The sequence below is a fragment of the Amia ocellicauda genome, chromosome 1 (genome assembly GCF_036373705.1).
Source record: "Amia ocellicauda isolate fAmiCal2 chromosome 1, fAmiCal2.hap1, whole genome shotgun sequence".
NCBI classification, from domain to species: domain Eukaryota; kingdom Metazoa; phylum Chordata; class Actinopteri; order Amiiformes; family Amiidae; genus Amia; species Amia ocellicauda.
This window is the reverse complement of record NC_089850.1, coordinates 53840972-53867989: the sequence shown is the minus strand read 5'-3', so window position 1 is coordinate 53867989 and position 27018 is coordinate 53840972. Positions and strand designations below refer to the sequence as shown.

At 43.6% G+C, this 27018-nt stretch overlaps 1 protein-coding gene across 12 annotated transcripts in view; it reads left to right on the top strand.

The window, feature by feature from the left end:
* LOC136753018 (pleckstrin homology-like domain family B member 1) overlaps positions 1-27018 on the top strand; it is a 95434-nt gene that overhangs the window by 34665 nt on the left and 33751 nt on the right. For 11 of the 12 annotated variants that reach the window (XM_066708796.1, XM_066708845.1, XM_066708815.1 and 8 more), the window contains 2 exons: positions 8742-8867; positions 15426-17008. In XM_066708796.1, the coding sequence (XP_066564893.1) occupies positions 8742-8867; positions 15426-17008 (1709 nt within the window). Of the gene's footprint in view, positions 1-8741; positions 8868-12910; positions 13107-15425; positions 17009-27018 lie in introns of those variants that run through there. The other variant, XM_066708876.1, reaches the window with a different exon arrangement.

Here is a 27018-nt window from a genome sequence, read left to right as displayed (position 1 = left end):
GTGCTCTGTCACATTAGTGTGTCCATGTGAGAAATTGCTGTGCATCCCACAGCACTTAATTAAACACCTCCGGTCTCTTTGGGGGGATGGTGGCCGGAGCTGGAAAACCACTAAATATTAGCAAGGTGAAAGAAATGCAAGTCAGTGCTTCCTACGAAGTTATTTCCAGACTGAAATAACAAAAGGATGCAGAATCTTTACATTTGTTATTTGTCCAAATCAGATATACAGTCCAGATCCAAGTGACAAACCTGGCCCGTGCTTGGATGTTACTTAACGTAAAATGAGACTTTATTCAGACCTTGCTGGTCTCACAAGAAAGACCATTTCCAGTTACGCTCCATCTTCATTCACCAGGATATGATGATAATGGAAGGTTTTTCAGAACAGTCTGAGCCAGAGGAAAAATGCAGTCCAACTCCCAGCTGGGTTGCATTGATCTCTATAGTGATGAGTCCAGGGAACGGGAGCTGTCTCTCCAGCTCGGGTGAATAGACACCTCAGCATCCTTCACATCCACACTTCAGATAACAGCCAAAAATATAATACCCTGAAGTCACAATGCGATATTCTCTGTGATGCGTTATGTGCCCCACCCCCCCACAGTACTGTGTCCGCCTATCCATCCGTCCATCTATCAAAATAAAAAGATCTGCTCTTCTAGTCAACTTCATTTCATTGACTGTCTGACAAGATATTAAAGCCATATATCTCTTTTTGGCTTGTAATGTGCAAAGACTCCCTTTTGATGTGCTATTTCTCAACTACCTGCTGTTTCCTGTGCAATATTTTACACTGGATCAGTAGGTATGAAGGAAATGTTTCCAGAGGTACTTGATTGACAATAATGTAAGCAACTTGTAATCCATGAATGTCTAACTTTTACAATAATACTGTTAATCTGTCAGTAACTCAAGCGTCTCTGCGCTCTTGCTTGCTGGTACACAGTATACCTTTGGCTAGGTAACAAAAACTGGAGCAGCAAGGGTCGGTCTGTCTGTGCGTGATGTGCAATTTGAGCAGTAGTCTGTGAGGAGCAGGTGAGGAAGGTGGTTCCTCCTGGCAGGCAAAGCAGGGTGAGTACAGTGAGTGGGTCAGGTTTCAGCAGCAGGGATGTAGGAAACAAATTCCAAAAGGTAAAGGTTTTGAGAAACTGTGTAATTGCTTCTGCTTTTTGAGCTTGGCTTGGGAGGGTTGGGGACAGTGTTCAGTAGTGAAGGAGAGGAGTTCATTACCGGACATGTAGTTCGTTCCTGTGTGTGGTTTAGCTGTAACGACAGTCGGCAGTGAGAAGGAAGGGAGCGTTGTGTGGGGGAGGGAGGTGACCGGAAGGAAAGGTTTCTTGGGAGTGATGCTAATTGACTCCTATTAAGAGATTGATCTGGTTGATTAAAATGGCACTGTATCACTTCCAGCTAATTCCTCGTACTCTCAGACTTCACCTTGTCTGTACTAACAGGGAGCAGACTTGAATGATGTAGTGGGTCCATCCCCTTTCAGAGTGCATCCTGTTTCAAGGAGTTTGACAATGGTGGTTGGACTGTTATACCACATAGAGAGGTATTTCCTTGTTTTCAGGTTAAATCAAATGTGATCATATTAGACATTAGATAACAGCGGAAATTTCAAATTGCTTCTCTAAATATATATATATATTTTTTTTTGTGCATTTGAATTATTGCACAACTTTCTATTCTGCACATTGTAGAGTACATGCAGAAGTGAAGCTCTGGAAATTGATTTTATTGACGACTTGATTCAGGAGTGAAAGCGAGGCAAGCTGTGATAACAAGAAATTAAATTGAATCTGGTGAGTTCTGAAGAATGTAAGGAAACCTTTTTTCCCCCACGACTGAATTCAACAAGCCTAACAAGCTTAACCAGAATGAATGTCTGTATTTGGCACTCTCTGAAAAATATTTTCCCATTTGTAAAAAGCAAGCACCATATTATTTATTTTGTGAACTCTTTTGTCTCCACCCAATTTAGGTCAACCCTTAAGAGCGAGTTGCTGGCTTGTGAATTCTCATTTTCAAATTAAGCTGCTGTCATGTTATGGGTGGCATTTTGGATATTTACAAACTGAATGAATCCTCTGACCTTCAGTTTAACACCGCTTCCAGTTCCAACAATTTTATATAATAGCCATAACTGTAACATGTTCTGTTTTTTTTGTTTGTTTTTTTGTTTTGTTTTCCCTTGCTAGACACACTTGTAAATCTTTTGGTAAATAGACATTATATGTTTAGATTTTTACGTATTTTATACATACTTTATTTATGTATTGATTAATTTATTTGTATGATCCTAAAATCATCAGTGATTGTTCCTGTTTCATACCTACCCAAAAAAATAGACAAAAAAATAAATAGTGTTCCTTTCAAATCGTGCTTCACCAATTCTTGTTTCCATTCACACCAGTATCCTAAGGGTATTCTTGTCTGTTAGAGTACTTGTATATCCCTTACTGATAAAAGGCAGTACTACAGGTATCTGGACAGGAAAAAAGGTTAAGCTCGGGCAAGATGAGTCAACACCGCTAAATCTCTGTGACAAAGTGCTCACCTATGCATTGCCCCTTTGGAATACAAGACGTCTTTTGGGGCAATGGCTTGGCTTTGATTGCAATCCTGCAGGCTATAGCCCGTGCTGTATTGTGAATGGGTAAGTTTACCAGCTGAAACAGTTGGTAGCATCCAACCTCCTGTTCCTTGATCAAGAGGGTCCCATGGACAGGATAGACCGAGGACAGATGATGCATCGCTTGGCTTCCACTTACAAAAGAAACTGTATACAACCGGTGGAAATGTGCTCTTGCCTTCAGGGCAAGGAGGAATGCCATCCCTTTCCTCCTCTTTTAAAAAATTGCTGTAATCTCATTTTCTTTAAGCCTCTCTCCCCTGTGTTTTCCTGAGATGGGGCGGAGGGCGGTGTCCGCTATCTTACAGAAACAGGATAGTGGTGTGATCTTGTCTCTGCTTCACGGCCTTCTATGCCTTCCTCCTGGAGAAATCGTTGGAAGGGAAGTAATTTCTCCTCACCGGGGAATGCATAAACCACTAGAAAGGCTTTATTTCCTTTTTTGGGGAAGCTAAGGAATTAAGCTTATCATGCCATAACTAGAGAGAATTTTCCTTTCAACTTTAGCTATGAGTAGAAAGACCACTTTGATATCTTCAGTTAACATTGCTGGCCATACGTAAATGTAATGGGGCACATATGAAGGCTTCTGCTGGCTTTGACCATCAGTACATTGGAGTGCACATAAAAATGTCTATAATTAAATTTAATCACACATTTTATTGATTGTGTATCCTCAGGGGATCTGAAAAGTGTTCATTTGTCACTCTAAACTGGCGCTTCCACTTCCTGTAGGGAAATGCAGTGCATCTCCTCGTCACAAAGATAACTTTTCACTGATTTATTGCAAGCTATTACAAGTGTCGGATATTTTAGTACTGTGGTCCCGGTTCTATTATTTATAAAGACGGCCAAGTGAATTATCCAAACCTCTCGGCGATGATGCATGAGTGCAGTGTGCCTCGGCCTGTCTTTGTTTCGCTTTAGGCCATATGGTAATGCCTACCACACTGTACTCCATAAATCCAGTTGCAGCCCAGCTTTCAAGGGCCTGGACATCCATCACATTAAACAGCCTAGTTTAAGAACTGAATTGATGTGCCCTAATCGTTTGTAAAGAGGAGGACGGTGTAGTCAGGGCGGTAAGGGGAGGATGACCTGGGAGCCAAGGTTAAGATTGAAGACTTGTGTATCCATGAGTCTCAGTCATCGTGCACCTCAATCTTCACAATGTGTTCCTAAGATAAGCCAGTTTGTGTTGCATATTTGTGTAGGACAACAGATATTCTCTATCTCATCCCCTATCCCCAAGCCCTATCTAAGTCGATAGCCATATTTTGGCTCTTGCCTCCCAGACCCTTAACTCTAAGCATCTCTCCAATCTGACTTCCCCCTCCCTCGGTATCTCACTAAGCTCATATTGGCTCACTTACTCCTTCTCTGGTCCTGCAGATCTGTCTGCCAGCACACACGTTATCCCCTCCCCTGGCAGTTCTTTAGCCATTAACTATGTGCCCCTCAGCCCCCTGGGCTCCTGTCACCAGACGTAAACAAAGATTTCTGATATATTCAGTCTCGCTTCCCTCTTGGCTGATAAAGTTGAAGGTCGTCTTGTTCTTCAGTTGTTCTCCGCTCTGGTCAAGGAAACTCATTCCTGGTTTACTCTTTGGGTGAAGGTGAGCTTCTTTTTTTAAGTCAAGTGCATGTTTGTTCGACTGTTCCAAATTCCAATTCCAATTCTTCTTGCCATTGACATAAGAGGCTCTACTGGAATAGCAGTTGAACTGAAACGGGAATTACGAACGGAACTGGAATGGAATAACTGGAATTGACCCCAACCCTGTGTTTAGCCTTACGTAGGAAACGTGAGATAGGTCGAGTACTCTTTTAATATATTCGTAATGCTTAATTTTGTGTATTTTTACCATGCATGTGAAATGTATTGATTAGTTGTACGGTCTCACAGAAGCATGTGTTTCTTGCCTGGACTTTCTTATCTGTTTGCCAGGGCTCTGTATTATTTCCCTCATTACTGTGCTCCACCGTGCTTTCCTCTCTGCATACCTCAGTCATTAGCTCCGTAGGCTGACAGCGCTCAGCATTCATTGTTCACGTGGCAGGATTCAGCTGTTAGGATCATGCGTGGATCTGATCCTTTATCTTTCAGCCGGGTCTGTTTACAATCGCTGGAGGCCCAAAGAGCAGCCCACGCATGAGACCTACTGCTGTTGTGATCTGCAAGTCATGCTACACAAAAGGGGCAGTTTGTCATGTAAACGAAATGCAATCGATGTATCCCAGAGAAAAAGAGCAGAGCTATAAATATCCCAGGAGCCAATGGGCCGTCCGCGGGTGACGGGAGTGCAGACGGCAGAAAAAGCCACTTTCTCTTCGTCGCTCCTTCACTTCCCGCCCCCAGCTGAACGGAGGCTTTGTGCTTCTGCTTGCAACCCGGCTTTTGTAGACTGTAAATACAGCTCTGGGAAAAATTAAGAGACCACTGCATTTTTTCTTAAATCAGCATCTCTACATGTATGGCAGCCATTCCATTCCATTCATATTTTTATTTGGAATTTGGGAGAAATGTTGCCAGTAGTTGATAGAATAAAACAAAAAATGTTAATTTTACCGAAACACATACTTATAAATAGTAAAACCAGAGAAACTGATCATTTTGCAGTGGCCTCTTAATTTTTTCCAGAGCTGTATACCAGCTCACAAAAGTGCTGCTCTGTTCCCAGCGTTTAACCCTCGCCCAGTGCCTGTTTTCATTGTTAGGGTTTTCAAAGCACTCCATTTTTTTTCTTGGGTCTCTTGTGCACTGCTTGTAATTTCTTGATACATTTTGAATACCAGGTGGTGGTAATCATAATAATAATAATAATGATAAGAACATGAGGTATAAAAATAGTAATAGTAATAACAATAAACACTCCTTCATCTATCACCGCTATCTCAGTGTGGTTTACGCCTTCCACTCTCAGTCCCTTAGCAATTTTCAGCGAGCCTAAGCCATTACCTTCCAGCCTGACTCAATGCATTAAACCACAGAAGCACCCGCTATGGGAGTTAACCAGGCTGATGCGTTTTCTCTTCAGGTTCTAAAACTCTTATCTGATTCCACTTCCTCGCCAGTAAAGCACTGTATATTCCAGTCTGCTTTTGCTGCCAGCTCCAGTTAATAGCAGGGTGAGGCCGTCCTTCTGGCCCAGTGAATCACAGTTAGATTAACTCGGCACGCTGACAGTGTGCTGAGACATTTCCCCGCCTTTGGCAACAGCTAGGTCTCAACTCTGCTAAACACTGAGATTATTTTCAAAGGTGAGTAATTAATAGCAATCTTTTAATGCAGCACGAGCAGTCATATCAACTGCTGCTCCTGACTTACTTAATGTTTACTCTCTGCTTGAATTAATTTCGCACTAAAATAACTGATTTTTTTAACCCTTACTCACCTGGAGACTGTTTGATAGCAGCAATTCCCATAGTAAATCATCAAATATACAGCTATAGAAAAAAATTAGAGACCACTGCACATTTTTCTTAAATCAGCATCTCTACATATATGGCAGCCATTCCATTCCATTCATAGCTCTATTTGGAATTTGGGAGAAATGTTGTCAGTAGTTTATAGAATAAAACAAAAATGTTAATTTTACCCAAACACGTACCTATCCATAGTAAAACCAGAGAAACTGATAATTGTGCAGTGGTCTCTTACTTTTTTCCGGCTGTATATTAGCCATTCCAGAGTTAAATGCTCACGATTAACTCAACTTAGATTGCACAAGACTAAAAAAGCTGGTAATAACTTTGTTGTCGTTGAATAATACTTTTCATTACTGTTTTTTAATCTTAAATCCTTCAGGATGGTGACTGCATTATTGTAGAGTTTCTCTCTGAATCTGTTTCACAGTTTCACAGTTTCAAGGTCAATAAGTCAAAAAGAGTCATGCTACAAGAAGTGTAGCAGTTGAAGAACAGTCAAAGAGCTACAAGTGATGAAGGAAGCACAATGAAAACATTAACAACTAAAAAATGAATGACATAAAGATAAATGACAGATAAAAAATCACCTTTTCAGGGATTTACAGGACTTTGATAGCATACACAGGAAACAAAAGCATTACAAACAAGAATACATAAAACAGGATTTTTGAGCAGTTATGTAAAAGCAAGCATCGGAGTGGTTTTATGAACGGTGGGAAGGCAAGGGATAAACCAGAGAGAACAGATGTCTATAGTTTAGATCTTAAGGAGAGGGTAGCAGGAGAGAATTACAAAGTGAGAGTGTTATAACAGCTGCAGGGATATCCCTCCAGTGTAACCTTTTTCACGGACTGGGGGTTATGAGAAGGGCAGCACCACCACATCAGTGTTGCCGAGCACAGACCAGATAAGACGTGGAGTCAGAATGCAGTTGAAGCTGAACATATCCTGGGCTGCTTTTCACCTGAACATTCACGACCTACTTCAAATCTTGTTTCTTTGCCATAAGGGCCTTTTCAAAATGTGTAGAGATTGATAGTGTGCATGATGTATTTATTTATGTATTATTAGTTTGCTCATGAATGTCTATAGATGTATTAAAGAGGACGAACAATGCCGCGAATCTTAGTTCGGTGACGATGTTTATTTTCAGTGTAACACCCCTTTCAATGAAAATAATGCAGTAATCAGAATGGGCCTTCTTCACATTTACTGTACATTCTGGAAAGCATGTTTTCCCTCTGTGTGTTTGTTTTTTTCATTTTGATAAAGACCGGCTTTGTACGCTCATTGTTTTCTTGCTCACAGCGGTACATGCTGTGTCCTGTCAGACGCTGTGATGAAAACAGTCATCGTTAGGAGGACCTGGAAAAAAGGACAGCTGTTACACTGTTTTTACAGCGGGAGCATTCTTCCTGAAATGTTTTCCGCATGACCCATGACCGAGGGTTCATAATATATCATCATCTGCAAGGCTCAATTTATGGGGCACGACGTGATACTTTAAAGGATACAGAACTGTATGTTAAATTGCCTCTGCTGTGAATTTTGATACACTCTTTTCATCCAAATGCCTCAAGCTTTAAATTAAAAACCACGTTCCATACTGCTGGTTTAAAACAGAGCTAAGGGTTATATCTGCGTGTGTGCGTGTGTGTTCAGTTTCATCTCAACAGGAGAAGAGAGACTGGTCTATTTATGCATTTATAACACAACGGTGCGAAGGATCTCAGCATTTCTTAAACTGACGCCTGACAGCAGGTTATTTGTAGTTCTTGGGATGAAAGCGAGGGCGTGTTACAGTTGCCCAAGGCTACATTTTTGCTTCAGAAAGCCAAGCTGTTATTTACTGAGATGACAAAGTGGTGAGTGATAATCTTGCTGGGTCATGTCTCTCTCTCTCTTCCTTTCCTCAGGGAATATACATTCACGTCCTATTGATATTGGGGGAAAAAAACTAAAAAAACAACAACTCCCAGCTGACTCCAATCACAAGTGCTCAAGCAGTGCCTCAACAAGTTCACTTCTAGCAATAATTGATTCTCTTTACAAAGACATCGCAAAGGGAACACCCAGTCCTATACAGACTTATCCCCAGTAAGCGCAAATACAATCGCCAGCAAAGATTGTGGGCAGATCAATATGGATTAAGTTGAACCAATGTTTTTTTTTAGCTGCTTTAGAGGTCTGTTTTGGTTTTGTGTTTTTTTTGCAAAAGAGAGCAAGTCAGTGCCCACAGCCTCTATATTTACAGCTACTCAAGCATCAGTCAGAATTTCAGAAGCAGGATTTCCTTAGCTTGTCACATTGTTAACTCAATGGAGCAATATGACGTACAGGGAGGAGCATGGTTGAAGTAATTTCTTTTTTTTTGGTTCTTGCTGTGGTCAATACCTGTTTGTGTTTTACAACAAGCCACAATTTAATGAAAAAAAAACAAAAAACAACACAAATTGGTTGAGAGTTACAAAGAACTCAGCTGCAGGAAATGACAAGCTGTAACAGCTGGAGTAGACCCTTGTTGGGTCACTGGGAACAGCACGGATTCTGGTGATTGTGTCTGAAGTATTTCCTTAGCCTTCAATTCCATTCCGTGATTAATTCAATTCCAGTTGCAGTGTTGGAGGAAGATCCTGGAAGTCTAATCCACCTCTTGTCCCTCTCCTCTGCAGGGTGTATGCTGTGTTTTGGCCAGTCCGCCTTTTTCCGTTTCAACCACCCAGAGGAGGCCTTCAGGATGAAGAGTATGTTGCCAGGAAATGGGCAGGGGACCGCTGGGCCCTACAGAATCCACACAGGTAACGGTCACCATGGAGACTTGGGGAAATGAATTGGTTTCCATGCCAATTTCTTTATTGCATTGGTTTAAATGTATTCGGAGCTTGTTCTCCTTTGATTTTCTATTCTTGGGTGACAAGAGTATTGTTTTCCAGATGCTTTAAAAAATAATAATCAGAATCTCCAATTATTGTTTATTTATACCATCCCTAACTGAAATCGCCAGTTGTGATTCACCTGGTTAAATCAATTTGCTGCAACTTCTGTACTAATGCAGGAGAGATGTAGGTGGTTTGCAGGCTTTCTCCAAAAACTGTGCAGGGTAGATATCTGCATCTTTTCTCACCACAGATCCACAGCACAAACGGCAGATCTATAATTCCTGGAAGAAATGGAAGGAGTTGATATTTGTAAGAAACAACAACTTTGTTTGAGTTTTCATTATGGAGCTTGAGAACAAAGAATGGAGCTGCTGTTTAGGTGTCGAAATGGTTTTAAATTAGTAATGTTGCTGCAGTGCTAGTCCTGTATCCCTTACAGAGAGAGTAGGGGGTCAGGCCTATTCCCTTTCTGTTTCCGGATTTAAAGTAGAACAACTAGAACAGAACACCCCTGAGCTTAAATTCCCAGCATGCATCTTTTATGACCATTACATGCAAAACAGTCTCTTAGAGCAGAGCCATTGAATTCATCGTGCCTGTTTGCTGAATGGGCTCAGAGAGTTGGGAATTGTTACCCCCTATCCCCAGAAATAAGCATGTAGAGGCATCCCTGAATTAGAACATGTTTCTAATATTCATTCCTAATGTCCTGCGCTGTACCATGCCTTGCAAGAGTCTTCTTGTTGGGCTTCTTTTCAGTGCCTTTTTGCTTCCAGGGCCAAACATTGAAAGGAATGCAGGCAAACTGCTGATAAACCCCAGACACCAATCTCACACCTTTCCCAATGACACTCTCTCTCTCTCTCTCTCTCTCTCTCTCACACACACACAACACATCACACTGCCAGCCTAAAATCACAGCTCCATTTCTAAATGGAAAAGAAATGTGAGCACCTTAATGATGTCAGTTTTCAACATGGTAATTAAAGAGCGTGCTGGAGTCTTCAGTTGTTGATGGTAATTAAAAGACATCTCATTTCCACGTGGCAGGATAGAGAGAGAGGGAGGGAGGGAGACCAGCTGCTCTCTGAGAGGCAGGGACTTACAGTGAGGGAAAAAAGTATTTGATCCCCTGCTGATTTTGTACGTTTGCCCACTGACAAAGAAATGATCAGTCTATAATTTTAATGGTAGGTGTATTTTAACAGTGAGAGACAGAATAACAGCAAAAAAATCCAGAAAAACGCATTTCAAAAAAGTTATAAATTGATTTGCATGTTAATGAGGGAAATAAGTATTTGATCCCCTATCAATCCGCAAGATTTCTGGCTCCCAGGTGTCTTTTATACAGGTAACAAGCTGAGATTAGGAGCACTCTCTTGAAGGGAGTGCTCCTAATCTCAGCTCATTACCTGTATAAAAGACACCTGTCCACAGAAGCAATCAATCAATCAGATTCCAAACTTTCCACCATGGCCAAGACCAAAGAGCTGTCCAAGGTTGTCAGGGACAAGATTGTAGACCTACACAAGGCTGGAATGGGCTATAAGACCATCGCCAAGCAGCTTGGTGAGAAGGTGACAACAGTTGGTGCGATTATTCGCAAATGGAAGAAACACAAAATAACTGTCAGTCTCCCTCGGTCTGGGGCTCCATGCAAGATCTCACCTCGTGGAGTTTCAATGATCATGAGAACGGTGAGGAATCAGCCCAGAACTACACGGGAGGATCTTGTTAATGATCTCAAGGCAGCTGGGACCATAGTCACCAAGAAAACAATTGGTAACATACTACGCCATGAAGGACTGAAATCCTGCAGCACCTGCAAGGTCCCCCTGCTCAAGAAAGCACATGTACAGGCCCGTCTGAAGTTTGCCAACATCTGAATGATTCAGAGCAGAACTGGGTGAAAGTGTTGTGGTCAGATGAGACCAAAATCGAGCTCTTTGTCATCAACTCAACTCGCCGTGTTTGGAGGAGGAGGAATGCTGCCTATGACCCCAAGAACACCATCCCTACCGTCAAACATGGAGGTGGAAACATTATGCTTTGGGGGTGTTTTTCTGCTAAGGGGACAGGACAACTGCACCGCATCAAAGGGACGATGGACGGGGCCATGTACCGTCAAATCTTGGGTGAGAACCTCCTTCCCTCACCCAGGGCATTGAAAATGGGTCATGGATGGGTATTCCAGCATGACAATGACCCAAAACACACAACCAAGGCAACAAAGGAGTGGCTCAAGAAGAAGCACATTAAGGTCCTGGAGTGGCCTAGCCAGTCTCCAGACCTTAATCCCATAGAAAATCTGTGGAGGGAGCTGAAGGTTCGAGTTGCCAAACGTCAGCCTCGAAACCTTAATGACTTGGAGAGGATCTGCAAAGAGGAGTGGGACAAAATCCCTCCTGAGATGTGTGCAAACCTGGTGGCCAACTACAAGAAACGTCTGACCTCTGTGATTGCCAACACGGGTTTTGCCAACAAGTACTAAGTCGAAGGGGTCGAATACTTATTTCCCTCATTAACATGAAAATCAATGTATAACTTTTTTGAAATGCGTTTTTCTGGATTTTTGTTGTTGTTATTCTGTCTCTCACTGTTAAAATACACCTACCATTAAAATTATAGACTGATCATTTCTTTGTCAGTGGGCAAACGTACAAAATCAGCAGGGGATCAAATACTTTTTTCCCCCACTGTAGGAGGTGGAGAAAAGAGAGATGGAGAGCATTTAAGGGCAGTGGCTGGAAGAAGTGTACAGTGCATTTAACTACCTCACAAACTGACTCTTACATTAAAAAACGGAATACTTTGAAAGAGAAAGTCCTCCGACACAAAATATACGGATGTGGTGGCTGAGCGAAGTCTTGTGGCACATGAATGAGAGGGCATGACCCCCAGTGGGCACCCCTGCACCATCACTGTCACTGTGTCAGATGCATCACTCTTTGTCCCTGCAGTAGTTCTTTGCTCATTTTTATTCGACGCATCTTTGTGTCTGCCAGTGTACACATGGCTCATCTTCAGTTGACAACTGTCTCCTGTGGTTTCTATTTATACTCCTCTCTAAGTCATCCCCTTCCTCCATTCATATCCCCCTCCCCCCGCTCCCTGTCCCTTGGCCCCACTGTTCTATGTCTGTCTGTCACTGTCTTTATTTCCATATTGAAGTGTCTTCAGCTGCCTTTCTCCTGTCACTTGTGTTAATGTAGCTGTTTTTATGTTTTAATTCTCCACCACCACCTATCTCTTTTTCTCTCTGTCCATCTTTCTTCTTCTCTGTGTTTGACTTTTGGTAACACTTCGGTGTGTGTGTGTGTAAGTGCGTGAGAGAGAAAGGGGCTGAATAATATTTTAACTTATGTAACATATTTATGTTATTTGCTTGCATGTATTAAATATGGATATGCACATTTACAGTGTGCGTTAGTGTGTCTGGTATATTGAAGCCTGGTTCTTGATTGTCTTTAATTTGGGTTATTTGTTTGTTTGATTGTCTGTGCATGTGTTTTCTGTAGTTCCTACACTTGAAATAACTCTTCAATGATGTGCCTTTAAGATTAAGTATGATTTGAAACAGTTTCTCCTTCTGGGAGCCATGGCCAGCCCACGTACTGGGATATGGTCCAAACCAGCCCCTGCTCCTATACAGACCCCACAGGCTATCAAACACCCCCACAGCTCCTTGCGCACTGAAAAGCGGTCAATATGCATCTTTCCGCTAATTCATAGGGTATAATTATGGTACATTTACACGTTTTTGGTACTGAATTGCTCATCTTTATTGGAGCTCCAGTGCATAAAGTGTAAACAGCCTGCCAGCAGAAAAAATGCCGGTGTGTCTTTAAAAAAGAAAGAAAGCGGTGGTTATGCCCGCCCCCAGCTAGAGACAGAGCAGCCCGTCGCATCAGCACCGTGGACAGGGCAGGCAGGGGGCAGTGAGCGCAGCCGGAGCCGCAGCCGGGCGCTCGCATCTGGGCAGGGGAGTCGCGCCGCCTCGCCGGGAGGGACCGGGACCGGCGGTGCCTCATTTTTGCACCTCAGGGCCACCGTACGAGAGCAGCAGGGCGCCCGCAGCCGGAGAGCGCTACTCGGGGTTTCGGACAGACCTGATGTTGCTCTGCAAACGGCAGTTTCTTTACAAGCTTATCCTCAAATGTGAGTAGGAAAAGCTTTCGTTTTTCTGTCCGGATCAACCTAGTGTTTTAATACATGTTCCAAATAATTGGCGTTTCCATTTGCGATTAGAAAACAAAAATGCCTTATTAATAGACTGCCTATATATGTTAATATAGTGTATGTGTATGTGTACACACTGGAAGTAATTATCAAATGGGACAAAAGGGCGGTTAGTAAGCTATATTCACAAGTCCGAATGATATGTTGCTGTTGAGTATATTATTATTAATAGTATTATTAATCACAATAATAATGCATTAACCACATCTCTGGAAAAAATATCGAGCCTCTTCCAAAACGAATAAAGCGCTGGTTGTTGTTGTACTAAATGCTGCTTGTTCGGTTCAGCTGACTTAACTGAGGAAAGTGTTTGCATTATTTGTGAGGGGTCCCATAAGACAGCGTTTTGTAATGAGGACACCGTTAACTGCGTGAGATCCCTTTTAAACAAACAGAACAAATTGGTGTCATTATTCATAGATTTCAAATATATTTGTATTTGTGTGTGTGTGAAAATATAAAATGGTCTTTAATGAAACATCCTACAGACTAAACAGTCATGTTACCACATACTATGTATCCGATTGAAAAGGCAGAAATGAGTTCGTTTAGAATGCAAATCAGCCTTATGCATTCACGTGTGTGTGGCATGTATGTATACTTGTGTGTGTTATCACCTTACATTGATAAGTCCAGATTTCACCTACATTTTTCTTTAACCTCATGACCAAACTTTCGCTTCAGATTTTTTGCTGGCAGAGAAGCACACAGGGCCCTGCTCTAAATCCATCTATTTTTAATAAGCCCAGCAAATCCCTCTGTCTGACTTTCAGCTGTGCAGGGAGTGACAATAAGCGCGCCTGGCCCTGCTCTCTGATTCCCAAAACTGCGCCTACCCCACTGGACAGCAAGGTGCATGAATGTCATTACTGAATTATCTGTAATAGTGCTGTGATATCCAGTTCTGTCTGTCATGCCTTTCTGTAATTGGGTTAAATTGCTATATTTTGCAGATGTCTATTTGTTAAAAGCGTACTCCTGCACGTCTCTCTCTTCTGTTTATGCTCTCCTGGTCAGTCCAGCACTGCCCGGTAGGAAATTACGTCTACCATAATTGTAGTTAAACTGCAGTTTAAATTTAGGACCATATTTAGCAGCAGCTTCACTTCCCTGCAGGATTTAACTGTAGCGGTCGAGGCTGAAAACAATAACATGCTGTAGGGAGTGCGCTCTGCCTTACACTGGGGTGTTTCAGCTGCAGGGGTGCTAATCATTGGAAAGAATAAAACCATCGAGTGCAGCCTTTCCAGCCAGTGTGTAGGAGGCACAATGAGCCCCACAATGCAGCCCCTGAAGAAAGAATTAAAGAGAGGTGCAGAAATTGTCAGAAATGTTCCCACACCTGACTCCAGCCACGAAAAGAATAGCTGCCACAGCCTGCTTCATACTCTCGCCCTTGCATCGAAATACAATTTTGTGTTGAAGTTAATTGCGTCTGTCTTTCTCTGGTGTTTTCGAGGAGCCCTACAATGGCTTCTAAAGTTGTTTAGTCCTTGTTTTGGGGGGTAATTCATCATAGTGGAAAGCCACAATTTGTGTGCATATATTGTTCTATTTATCAACTTCTTTGTTGTTGGATTATAACCTCGATTACTGTCTCTTCATATGAAATGCATTTTAGAAGAAACTATTAAATAATGCACATGGTGCATGGTGGGTAAATTGTGTGCAAATATAATAAAGGCTGCAAATAGTGGTTTAGTCACACAAAACATCATACAGTTAAAGCAGCATAGGCTATGCATACTAAATACACAGTCACACTACAGATGTCTGACAGATATTCACTTACTCTAGGATGCGTAAACACTATATGCATGACACTATATAACCTTCCAAACCACTGTTTCCTAACCTTTTCTGGACACACCTACTTAAAATGAAATTTTGTGCAGCATAACAACCCCTTAACTCCACCCACCCCGTTTAACTTTACAACAAAATATACTTTCAATGAGAAATCCGAGCTTGTCCTGATGTACAGCGATGTAGTATTCTGGTAGGAATTAGTTATGTATTTAATATATTTAATATACATATTGTTCTCTTGTGTGTCTTCCAATACTCGTACTTTCTAACAGCAAATGACAATGGTAAGTTTCAATTAAGGGCAGGTTACCAGTTGTTGTCATACCATGGTGTATTGTGTAAGGGCTTTCCTTTTGATCCTGCAGTGCACTTTATCAGTTTGGAATAAGTAATTTAGGTGATGATGGTGTTTCTTGTTTTCTCTTTCAGAAGCAGACAGCCTAGTCAATGGGAACCACCAGTCAGGCCTGGCTGAGCCCCACGCTAACCCCCGAGAGAGGTCACGCCCTGAACACAGTGCTCTGGTCAGCTCCATTGAGAAGGATCTCCAGGACATCATGGACTCCTTAGTCATGGACGAACCGCATCCTTCTTCCTCCTCCGAGCAGAAAAAGCCCTCCACCTCCAGCAACCCCATCCCACAATCCCCTGTGTCGCCCATGGTGAATGGTGGGGGGAGGTACTTGCTTTCCCCACCCATGAGTCCCGGGGCCATGTCCGTAGGCTCCAGCTATGAGAATGCCTCCCCTCCGTTTTCACCTCTCTCCTCCCCTTCTGCTGCCAGCAGCGGCAGCTACACAAGCCCCTCGCCTGGCAGCGGCCAAGACCAGCCAGGTCCCTCTCTGCCTCCCGTGCCTGTCCGATCCTCCAGCTACAACCACACCGTCCAGCCGCCCATACCTCAGCCCCGGACTATACTGCCAAGTTACACTGGCATGGAACCGCGCAGCACTGGGATGCAGAGGGTGGCTGAGAGTCCTCGCCTCCAGAGAAGGGGTCTCCTGGAAGCCCCCCAAAGTCCCACGCTGTCTCGCAGGGGAATGGGCCAGGACAGTCCCGGGGCAAGAGGGACAGAGAGCCCAAGAATGACACACGGATTGCCTTCAGTTTCTGTGTCCAGTGGTCCAGGAGATTTCAGCACCGCCGGAAGGAATGCAGTCCCAAGCAGCCCCAGACTGACCACCAAGTTTCACAACGCCTCCTCTTCCCCGGCTCCATCGAGCCCCCGGACAAAGACGGGCACCCTGATTCAGGAGCGGCCCCCAAGTCCTTTCAGGGAACAGAGCGCTGTCGACCGCTCCCTGACCTCCAGCCCCTCCAGACAGCTATCCCAAATACCTCGGGCCTTTCAGCCCCCCCTGGACCCCATAGTCCACATCATCCAGGGTGGGCAACAGCTACAGCAGCAACCGCGGATTCTGCAGCCCCCGGACAGCCCCCGTCTGGGTCGCAGGAACCCAGACAGTAACGGGGGCAGTGTCAGCAGCATGCGTGAGCTCCCCCCACTCAGCCCTTCCCTGTCGCGCCGGGGGATTGCAGTCCTTCCTGGGGTGTCTGCCCTCCCCGGGTCCTCCCCCTCACTGCGCATGCCTGACAGCCCCTCAGGGAAGTTGATGCGGGACATCCCAGAGAGCCCCAGGCTGCGACGCAAAGCTGGATCCCCCCCCGATGAGACATTCGGGTCCAGAGGGGTGCGAGCACGCAGCCCCTCCCCAACCTCCGGCCTCCATCAAGGTGGCATGCCTGTGGATGGGGGAGTGCGGAAGGCCAGCTACGGAAACGCCCTCTCTCCGGCCTTCAGCTTGGGCGCTCTGCCGGGCTCCTCTCCGCAGCCCAGCCCCCGCGGACACCGGAAGATGTCGGGGGGCACGGGGGATCTGCGGCCATCGCACCCGGGTCTGCGCGAGCGCAAAAACAGCATCACCGAGATCAGCGACAACGAGGACGAGCTGCTGGAGTACCATCGCCGCCAGCGGGAGGAGAGGCTCCGCGAACAGGAAATGGAGAGACTGGTGAGTGTACTGACACCTCCTGCAAGCTAGGGGCCCCCATCATCCCCTCATCGCCCTTCCTGTAAGGTACTTGGGTACCCAAAGAATGTCTGCCATGCTCTGTGGTCAAAGGGTGCTAAAGAAGACCAAAGAAGCTAGGTTGAGTCTAGCTGCACATGTGGGCAGTGTTGGGATATTGAGTCCAGTTTTATGTGTCATCGCTTTCATTTCAATACACAAACAAAATAGAGCTGTTCAGATTAATTATGCTCTCTGCTCTGTACAAGAAAGCTGAGGGAAAATGAGCTTCCCTTTAGCTTGCCAAAGGTATAAAAGTGCATTTCATATTCAGGGCGGAAGAATAGAGAAATAGTTTTTGAGAGCATGGGGTGGTGGATGGTGAAGTGCCATCTGTCTGTTATTCTCCTGTAACTCAGCCAGATTGTACGTAGCAGACGTGGAAAAAATAATAAATCATATATACATATACTTATAAAAGAGAGACTGTTGCAAAACATTGCAGCGCTGAGTTTCCATGGCGACACTTTGTTTGTTGGCACTATTAAAGGGGAGGAGGAAGGGCAAGGGCGTCGCAGTTCAGCTGTCAGGCAAACAGAGCGTCGGAGACACTTGCCTTTACATGAAAGGTGCTCGGAAACAAAGGACGCATTTCAAGTCGTCCTACTCCTCTGTGGCAGTTACACACGCTGGCTGCACTTTGGACTAAAGACCGAGCTTCCCTTTCCCTTTATATGGAAATGTGCCTTCCTGCCAGTGACCTGCTGTCTGCTCAGTGGTCCCTCTACAGGCTGCTGAATTAACCCTTAAGCCTATCTACCCACACTCAAGCTCACACTGCACAAAATACACCTTGTTCTCTTGAAACAAGTTTGTGTGTTATGTGCAAACCATTGTTGTCTCTTAGGCTGTATGGAAACTGCAAATGAACATCAATATGGTTAAATCTAATCTTTCTTAGGATTTAAGAAAATCTCCGACCAGGTTTTCTTGTGTTACACTGAAAGCTGCTTCCTAAACGCAGTGTATTTTGATGTTGTGTTTGTAGACATAAACACGGTGAAAAGCAGCATCAAAGAATGCAACCCTTTCAAGGAGACAATGTTTACCAGGGAAAGTGTGTGGAGCTCTTCCTCGCCGCGTTTGTGTCAGACCCATCCTTGAATCCCAGCTTCTGAGTACGTTGAAGGCAGCTTTTCCCGTGAGAAGGTCATAGTGGGAAATAGTGAAAACAAATTGTTTGGAAAAATACCTCATAGAAATGACTGAGCTGCTAAGAAATAAGTCATTGTGAAAAGGTACTGACAGGGCAGTGCAATTCCAAATTAGGATCATTAACCCCAATTAGAGGCAAGTGGAGTGCTCTGAAGGCTGCTTTAGTGAACAGTCCTGAACCAGTTGTGGCTATTCAACTCATTGCATTATGTTCTTCTGTACCGATAATGGGTCAGATTGGGCTATAATCAGTGCACTGCTGAAACATAATTAGCCGGATTGGCCTATAGACTGCAGCAACTGGAGGTTTGCACACACTTTAATACAATCAATGCATTATTAGCTGGACATGCTGTAGGTGCTCACCTTTACTCTAATGATCCTTGTTAACCTATTAACAAAGCATTTTGCACTGTAGTGGTTCCGATTTGTCTGCCAGCAGGGTATGCAAATGTTGACTTATTTTTGGTGGGCAGCTTGTGAGTGTGTGTGTGTGTCTTTGTTCACTCCAGGGGTGACCTGCCATGAGGAACATGAAAGCTCCATTCCATCCCAGGATAATCCTAGGTGGGAGGGGGCAGTGAGGCCTGGGAGTCCTAGATTTGAAATACCTGGCTTCTGTTTACTAATCCAGATAGCTTCCTAGGGGAAATGCCACCCCATGCCAGCCAAAACAGACTTGGCATAATCCTCGCCCTGCCACTCTCTTCTCTGATACAGTGCAATTCTTGACAACTTTAGTTTCTTTCCCAGGAAGGAGATCACTCTGCCCGTCAACAGGGAAATAATCGGCCTATCAGCTATGGCCTATGTGATCATAAGGTCTGGGGTAGCCTATCAGGAGTGTCCTCATTCTCTGATTCTCTGACCTATGGCCTATGAGTCCCAGAGGGCTTTGAGTACAATGTACAATGCAACATAACTCTTCCTTTTGAACCAAACAACAAAAGACACTTGGCTGGCAGGATTCAGTGTCCATCCTGTGGGGGGGGAGGGCTATAAACGTGACAGAGGAATTACGTGGCTCTCGCTGTGCAGCCCGTTCCCTGTGTAGACAGAGGAGCTGCCCGGTGCCTTAGCACTGTGTTGGCAGACAGCCTGGCAAGGGCTGCTGTGAGTGACAGGCCGGCATAGATCTCCATAGGGGTTGTAGGAGCTGCCAACTTGCAGGCACTGGCAGTGTCTGGGCTATATTTACCTAACAGCAGAGCATGTGTCACTTTCAAAGCCTGCCCCTAGCCAACAATTACCCCTGCAGCTGTCCAACTGGACAAGATGACCACACTCTTGCTATTTATAAGAACGTCACGGTGTAGCGCTGTTCCCAGAGCTCACAACTCCTGGCTGGCAGAGGGCTTCCAAGGGCACAATGCCAGGCAGGCTCGCCACACTGCAGTCACAGTGTGTATGTCCATGTACACCTGAGTCACCAAGCATACGTCCTAGACCAGTCTGAAGCTGGGAGAAGGAGGCTTTCAGATTTCAGATATGTGAGCTGCTTTGTAATGCCTATGGCTGACCTGAGATAAGTAAATGTCCATTAATAACATTAGAGACCTCTCTCAGGCCTGCAAGTTGTGTGTTAACTAGGAAAAAAAGTTATACAATCAGTGCTGGTTTACAGCTTGCAAGAATATCTGAAAACATTTCAGTTACAGTGTCCTGAATTGTATTATAATGAATTGTATTAACACAGGATCCACAAACATGCAGTAGATGGTACAGAGTCACACACACTTAGGGCACTGTGAGCCCCAGACATGCCAGTGCTTGATGAGAAATGGCCCACTTGCTGTATTAAGAGTTCAAACAATGACATCACCCTTCCATTACTCCATACTGGGAACATGCAAGTTTGGCCTGCCCATGAACATTGTCACAAAGAATGCAGAACACGCCGAAAGAAATTAACTCCCCCTCATGCGCACACATTTATCATTTCACTTGTCAGATGGTCCAGTATATAGAATCGTAGCTTGTTTTAACTTGAATCACTATGCCAACTGGGGAAACTGTGGTCCCAAACTATACAAAAACTGCACATAAGAAAAAGAAAGAGAAAGTTCTGCAGCCCCACACAGGGTTAACATAGTGCTCTCACACAGGATGAGAGTTTATTTCAGGACTGGGCAGGAAGCAGTCAGGCCAGGGCTGTGGTGATGGATGCGTGTGGACGTATGTGTGTCCGTGTGGCTGGTGCTGTCTTTGTATGTGTGTGTGGGTGACTCTAGGGGAGTTTATCGCGTGAACTGACAGGAAGACAAACCATTCTGAATCCCTGGAGCCCTGTGATTGACAAGCTAATCACTGACTGTGAGGTAACCTTGGTATTGTGTATCAAGTGCCCAATTCCCCCCACCCCTGATTTCCATTCTGCTCTTCAAACTCCCTCTCTTTTCCCTTTGTGTCCTTGACTATTTTACTTTGCCTCCGTTTTTGTCTCAGTTAAGTTTTTCCACCTTTGTCCTTCACATTAATAGATAAAAAAAAAAAATCGAGGCCATATTTAGTCATTCAGGCTCTCCTATATCTGTCCTTGTCATCTCTCTCCTTTCTTTTTCTGATCATACGTTTCCTTTTTTTCCCTCTGACGTTTATGTTAAAGGATATTTCATGGCAAACACTGCACACAAAAGCAGGTGTTGAAAGATTGTCCGTAGGCAAGGGGCATAAATATAGCAGGAGAGGTTCTGCTGATTACTAGCTCACTGTGCAAATATACAGTACCTCGCTAAACAGACGGCCAACAGACAGGTACAGAAGAAAGCCTGGTGCCTGGACTTGGAAACAGAGTTTGTGTATTGGTGCTGAAAAGTTGTGGAACTAAGATAATAATGACACTGTGCAGCAAAAAGCAAGTGTTTCATTAGGAATAATTGAAAGTAGAAGCTAGAGCAGTACATTTCATTTTAGTTTTCCTGTTTAATTGCAAGCAATTTTTATATAATAGTCATTTTATATATGTATTTTATTTCAACAGGTTCATTTGTGTTTAGTGTGCTTAGATACCTTGATGAAGCGATGATAAAAATAATTCACAGACTTTACTGGCAGTGTCTTGCAGTATTTGTGCACAAGCTTATATAGTGTGTACATTATCTAAGTATGCCCGTCTGGCATCTTTTCATGCAACTTTTCCCCTGGCCTGGTGTTTGTCAAGCATGCTATGTTCATGTACGTGCTGTATGTGTATCTGACTGATCCCAAGGTGCGTCTTCTGTCCGAGAAGCAATTTCTTTCCCCCTTTCACAAGCGGAGAAATTACAGGTAGCTAGTTCTTCTGTCCTCCTGTGAGATTGAAATAGTTCTGCTTGTATTATTGTTTGGAGTGTGAAGTACTGGGTTTGTTCTTGGGCTATTTAAACAGATGGCTCTCTGCAATCTCAGACACTTCGCTGTACAGGTGTGACTTGAATTATTTTGGCTACTCTTTATTGTTATTTCCGTTTCTGCGGAACATATTGTTCTTTGTTTAAAATGCAATGCACTTAATCTCCGTGTTGCACTCCAGAATATGGGAAGGTTTCTTGTTCAGTATTTTATTGCTGTGCACCAGAGTGAATGCACAGACACAGACAGAAAACACAGACTTTTCAACATAACATTTTTTGAAGGTCAGTAAAATGTTACACCTGATTGAAAAACACAAAAGTAGCTGTGAAGCAGCAGACAAGAAAGTGTGTAACAAGTATTACTGTACTGTACATTCCCTCTGTAAATTAAGCTGATATCCACAAGAGGGCGACTCTTAATCAAAATGGTTATCCTTCAGCTGGAGAGCTTTGATTTTATAAAAAAAAAAATGCCTATTTTCTATGGTGCGCATATGCAATGTGATGAATAAGGTGACTACAGTATATTGGCGAACTGAGGTGGCAACTTTCAGTTTTTTTTATAATGTATTTTTTAGATTAAAACCAAAGCCATTTAGGGATCAATTACAAAACATATAGCCTAATCACGATGGAGTGATTATAGGAGTTTGTTGTTTAAAAAAATCACGTACCATGTTTTATCAGAAGTTAATGGGTTTTATTAATTTAATCTAATTTTTATATGAAAAGCCTGCTCTGATGGCATAAAAGGGGCAGAAGGAAACATTAATCTATCAGTTAGTTATAAATGGTCTGAATGGTCCAGGAGTTTGCCAAGTACTAAGTGATAGATTTTCTTTTCTAAATTAATTGGACTATTATGTTTTTCTCTCTCTCTGGTTTGTATTAAAACAATTTACCATATGGAAAGATTGTTTCTTCCAGAGATTTAATTTCTTGATCAGGCCCATTTAACTCCCAGATCAGCTGATGTTTTTTTTTTTTTTAATGTTTTCCTCAGGTCTGCTTTGTTTAAAGATCAGGTCACATGGGAGCCATTTCAAAATCAATGTAATATATCTCTAACCATCACAGTAATAAATCTGTCCAGGGCTGAAAAAACAACCAGCACTTTCAATTTTACATGCATTACAATAACCTGCCCCCGTCTTGTTTTTTAAAATTTATTTTATGTTTGTTTTCCCACGGTATCTACAAACATAGATGTAGTGTGGTGGTTATGGGCTGCATTTTTACTTTTAACCACATCAAGTCACATAAGCCTGGCTTGAGAAACAGTGTTGTACAATGAGGAATAGACGTAGGCCTATACTCTGAAATTACATTTTAGATTAACATTAACACTAAAGTGTCATAAACCTGTAAATTAAATTAAGTATAAATATATTCATTCATATTCATTTAAATTTTGTTTTGGAAGGCATTCTAATAGGTTCTCAAAAGTACATTGTGCGACATATATCGGAAATGTACTTTCTTGTCATGTTTCTTTATACAGTATTTCTGTTGCATATGGGAAGTGTTAAGGGCCCTGACTGGGGCGGCTTTTCAGAGACGCTAGGGCCCAGAGTGCTGCCTCTAATCCAGGCCAGAGATTTGACAGTGAGCTGAGTCTCGTTGTAATTGGAGAGCTCAAAAGAATCACGAACCGCCTATCCCTGCGATGCCCCTCTGTCAGGTATATTCTTACAGTACACCTTTACAATAATAAAGATCCCTGCTGCAGATAGTGCAAAGGCACTGAACCCAGATATAAAAGATATAGGCTGCTGTCTATTCAATGTACAGTATATTTGGGATAGGAATTGTAGCTATTTCGATATGGCACAGACACGGTGTGAAACTGCAAAGCATGGTTGAAATATCATATTATTTCACTGAAGCTTGAATGAAAGATGTGTGTGCTGTGGTTAAACCATAAGAACATAAGAAAGTTTACAAACGAGAGGAGGCCATTCGACCCATCATGCTTGTTTGGTGTCCATTAATAACTGAGTGATCCAAGGATCCTATCCAGTCTATTTTTAAATGTTCCCAAACTTTCAGCTTCTACCACATCGCTGGGGAGTTTGTTCCAGATTGTGACAACTCTCTGTGTGAAGAAGTGTCTCCTGTTTTCTGTCTTGAATGCCTTGAAGCCCAATTTCCATTTGTGTCCCCGGGTGCGTGTGTCCCTGCTGATCTGGAAAAGCTCCTCTGGTTTGATGTGGTTGATGCCCTTCATGATTTTGAAGACTTGGATCAAGTCTCCACGTAGTCTCCTCTGTTCCAGGGCCTGGTGCTTATGTTTTTTTCCATAGCCTGTTTTACCTGGGAGAGCTGATATTATGTATGAATGGGCGGCAGTGAATGCAGCCTGCTTTTAGTGGCACAGTTTGATGTTCCCGAACAGCTGGTCCTCTTCTTGGGGGGCCCCTCCCCTGTGAGAGAAGACCCACCCACTCATCTGAGGTAACCCCACCTCCTTTACGTTATGGGCCTCCCTCTCGGTCCCTGGGTGGCATTCCGTCGTCAGGGAGACGGTCAGCTGGTGGACGTTAGAGAGACCTCCTGGGTCAGGAGAAGTCTATTCTGAAGTGGTGGCCGGACACAGAGTCTGGGAACAGCTGTGCCTTAAAGAAAAGAACGGCCAGAGCAGGCAGGGCGAGCGAGAGTGGCTCTGGTGCTCCCCTCATACAGTTGTGAGTGAGTGTGTGCTGAGAGGGCAGTGTGTTAGTCTCGCCATGAATCGTAGAAGAATGTGCAGCCGGACGAGGTCCGTGCCGCTCGGAAGCAGCGACCCCAGGGACCAGGCCCTGCTCTGCTTACTGTCTCTGGTCCAGCAGAACCCATCTCTATTGAGGGACTCAACCTCTCTTGAGAAGGTAACTAAGACGTCTCTCACAAGAGCTACATGCTATTCTTTACTCTGCTTTGGTGTGTGCTTAAGGTTTTGCTTGCTGTTATCTTTGCTCTAACTTCTTAAGGTGTTGTCAGGGAGCGTTTGCTGATTTGGTTTTTGCTAAGTCTTTTAAGTTGGAAAGAAAACCACAATCATACATCACATCAGCTTGTCTTTAAGGATTTGATTCACACTGGACACCACACAGACAGTACACATAAGCAAATACTTTTGGCTTTACAATGAAATCAAAGCAGACTTTTATGGAATTCTGGTTTGTTGCATTCTGAAACTATTTTCTAAAGAACAAAACATTTATTGAGTGAGGAATTTTGCGGTGTGATGCAGCATAGCCATATGTGACTGATCAATTGTACATTGATTGTACATTGTGGTCCAGTTGAATCTTTATACGTTAAATTCACTCCCCTATCAAGAGACCAAACAACAACATTTAAACCCTTGCAGTGTCGACTAGGCCAAGGCTAGTTAAATACCAGACCTATCAGTCAATCCCAGGGAAAGTTCCTTAATTAAGTAATCCAGATTAATTGTCAGTTGAGCTAAACATCTATAGGCTGGTTGAGTAAAAATCTTGCAATGGATGTGAATTTGAAAGATAAAGTATGTGGCTGCCTCCAGTCTGGGCCCTCATGTCTGGCCTATACTCTGATATTATATTTGTCATGTGTCATGTCTAACATGTATAGCTAGAATTACTAAAGTGTCATAAACATTTCTGAAGTGAGGAACTTGCAATGGATGTAGATTTGAATGATAAGGTATGTGGCTACCTCCGGTCTGGGCCCTCATGTCTGGGTGTTTGCAGCATGAGTGTCCTGGTTCTCATTAACAGCATTCTGCAGGGGCTCAGGGACAGCGGAGCCAAAGGGGAATGTCTTCCCAACGATCCAGCCTGGGAAAGGGGCTGTTGGCCTGTCTGCTCTTCAGTTTGGCAGCGCAGCGCTCTTTACGGGGAGATATTTATAGAGGGCTGTTTTTTTTCTCTTGGTCATTAACTGCAGCCTCTCCTTGGTATTATGAACCCCCATGGATGATAATTATGTTACTGATGTACTTTAGAATCATGGGAATAAACACACAATTGTTGGCCTCTTTGTTGATGTCTAATAATAGCTTATATGTTTATTTTATGATCCATATTTTACCCCTGAAACAAATGTTTTTAAATCTAACTAAGCTCTGAAAGCAGAAATTATTGCTGTACACACACACACACACATACACACACACACACACACACACACACACACACACACATTCATATACTCCCACACAAACAAACGGAAAGAGTCCCATTTACCCAAGCAGTGTACCTAAGGGCTTTGGTTTAATGCAATTCGGCTGGTTGCAAGCTTGTCCTCAAACTTGATTTTGGCTTCTCTGTAGTGTTTTTTGTTTTGTTTTTTTCCCTACCCTCTGGAGATTTTGCAGAATGAGGTCAGGAAGATGAAAAGAGGAGAATGAGAAGTTAGCTTGTGGGGAACAGCAGAATAAAACAGCTGAGTTGTGCTTTAAAGCGGAGATTCTCCTTAAATAATTCTCTCTCGGGGCTGAAAATGAAGGCAATGGAATAATAAACAGATGTGAAGTTGTTTTGTTTTATATAATAAGAATAATAAGAATCGTTATTATTTATCTGAGAAAACCTGCAACGGTTTTCAGTAAGCACATACAATGCAATTTTAACAGGAAAGAAAAGTATTGAAAAATTTGACGTGTAAAACAGTTGCAAAGTTCGGTTCAGGTTTAATTGTACGCTACAGTTTACATGAGCCAGGAAGCAATTCTGAAAGGCAGTCAGTGCAGTGTAACACATTCAATACAATACAATACATGTGGAGTTCACTGGGGCAGCAGCTGGGCAGAGCAATTCAACAGTCATGTGCAGATTGTCGGATCTATGCAGTGCATAACAGGTCATTAGCCAGATAGGAGCCATTAATGGTAATAGAATACAAAAGCCCATTTAAATGTGGCAGTAAGAGGAGCAGAGCCCATGTCACCAGCTTTTGTGGCTCAAATAGTCCTGTCAATACCCTGGATGGCTGCAAACAAAGGAGAGATTCAGAAAGCTAGGATATAAAATGAGAACAGTCTGTTAGAGCAGGAGCTGAGAGCAGTTTGAACAGAGAGGGTGAGAGACAGTGACTGTAGCCGAGAGAGACGTGGCGAGAGAGTGAGTAACCGAGGTAGAAATAGGAAGAGAGCAAGAGACAGTGAGCGTGCGAGACAGAGACACCGAGACAGGGTGACTAACTGATGAGGAAAGTGAAAAAGAGAGCCGGAGACGAGGTGAGTAAGATCGAGATGGGGAGACGGAGAGCGAGCGAGAGAGAGCAGCAGAGTGTTTATCCCCGGGGAGGCGTGGCCGATAGACTTTGCTCCCTGTTCTGTCTCACCCCTGCTGGAATGTGAGGAATGGCGTTGCTGTGAGGAGTCTGTGTGAACTCGGCTTTTCACATGGACTTCAGGAGCACTATAACCCTCCCATCTGACCTGACCGCCTCAACACCTAAAACTACAGCTCGTGGCATTTCACCAGCACCCTTTTACTTGTC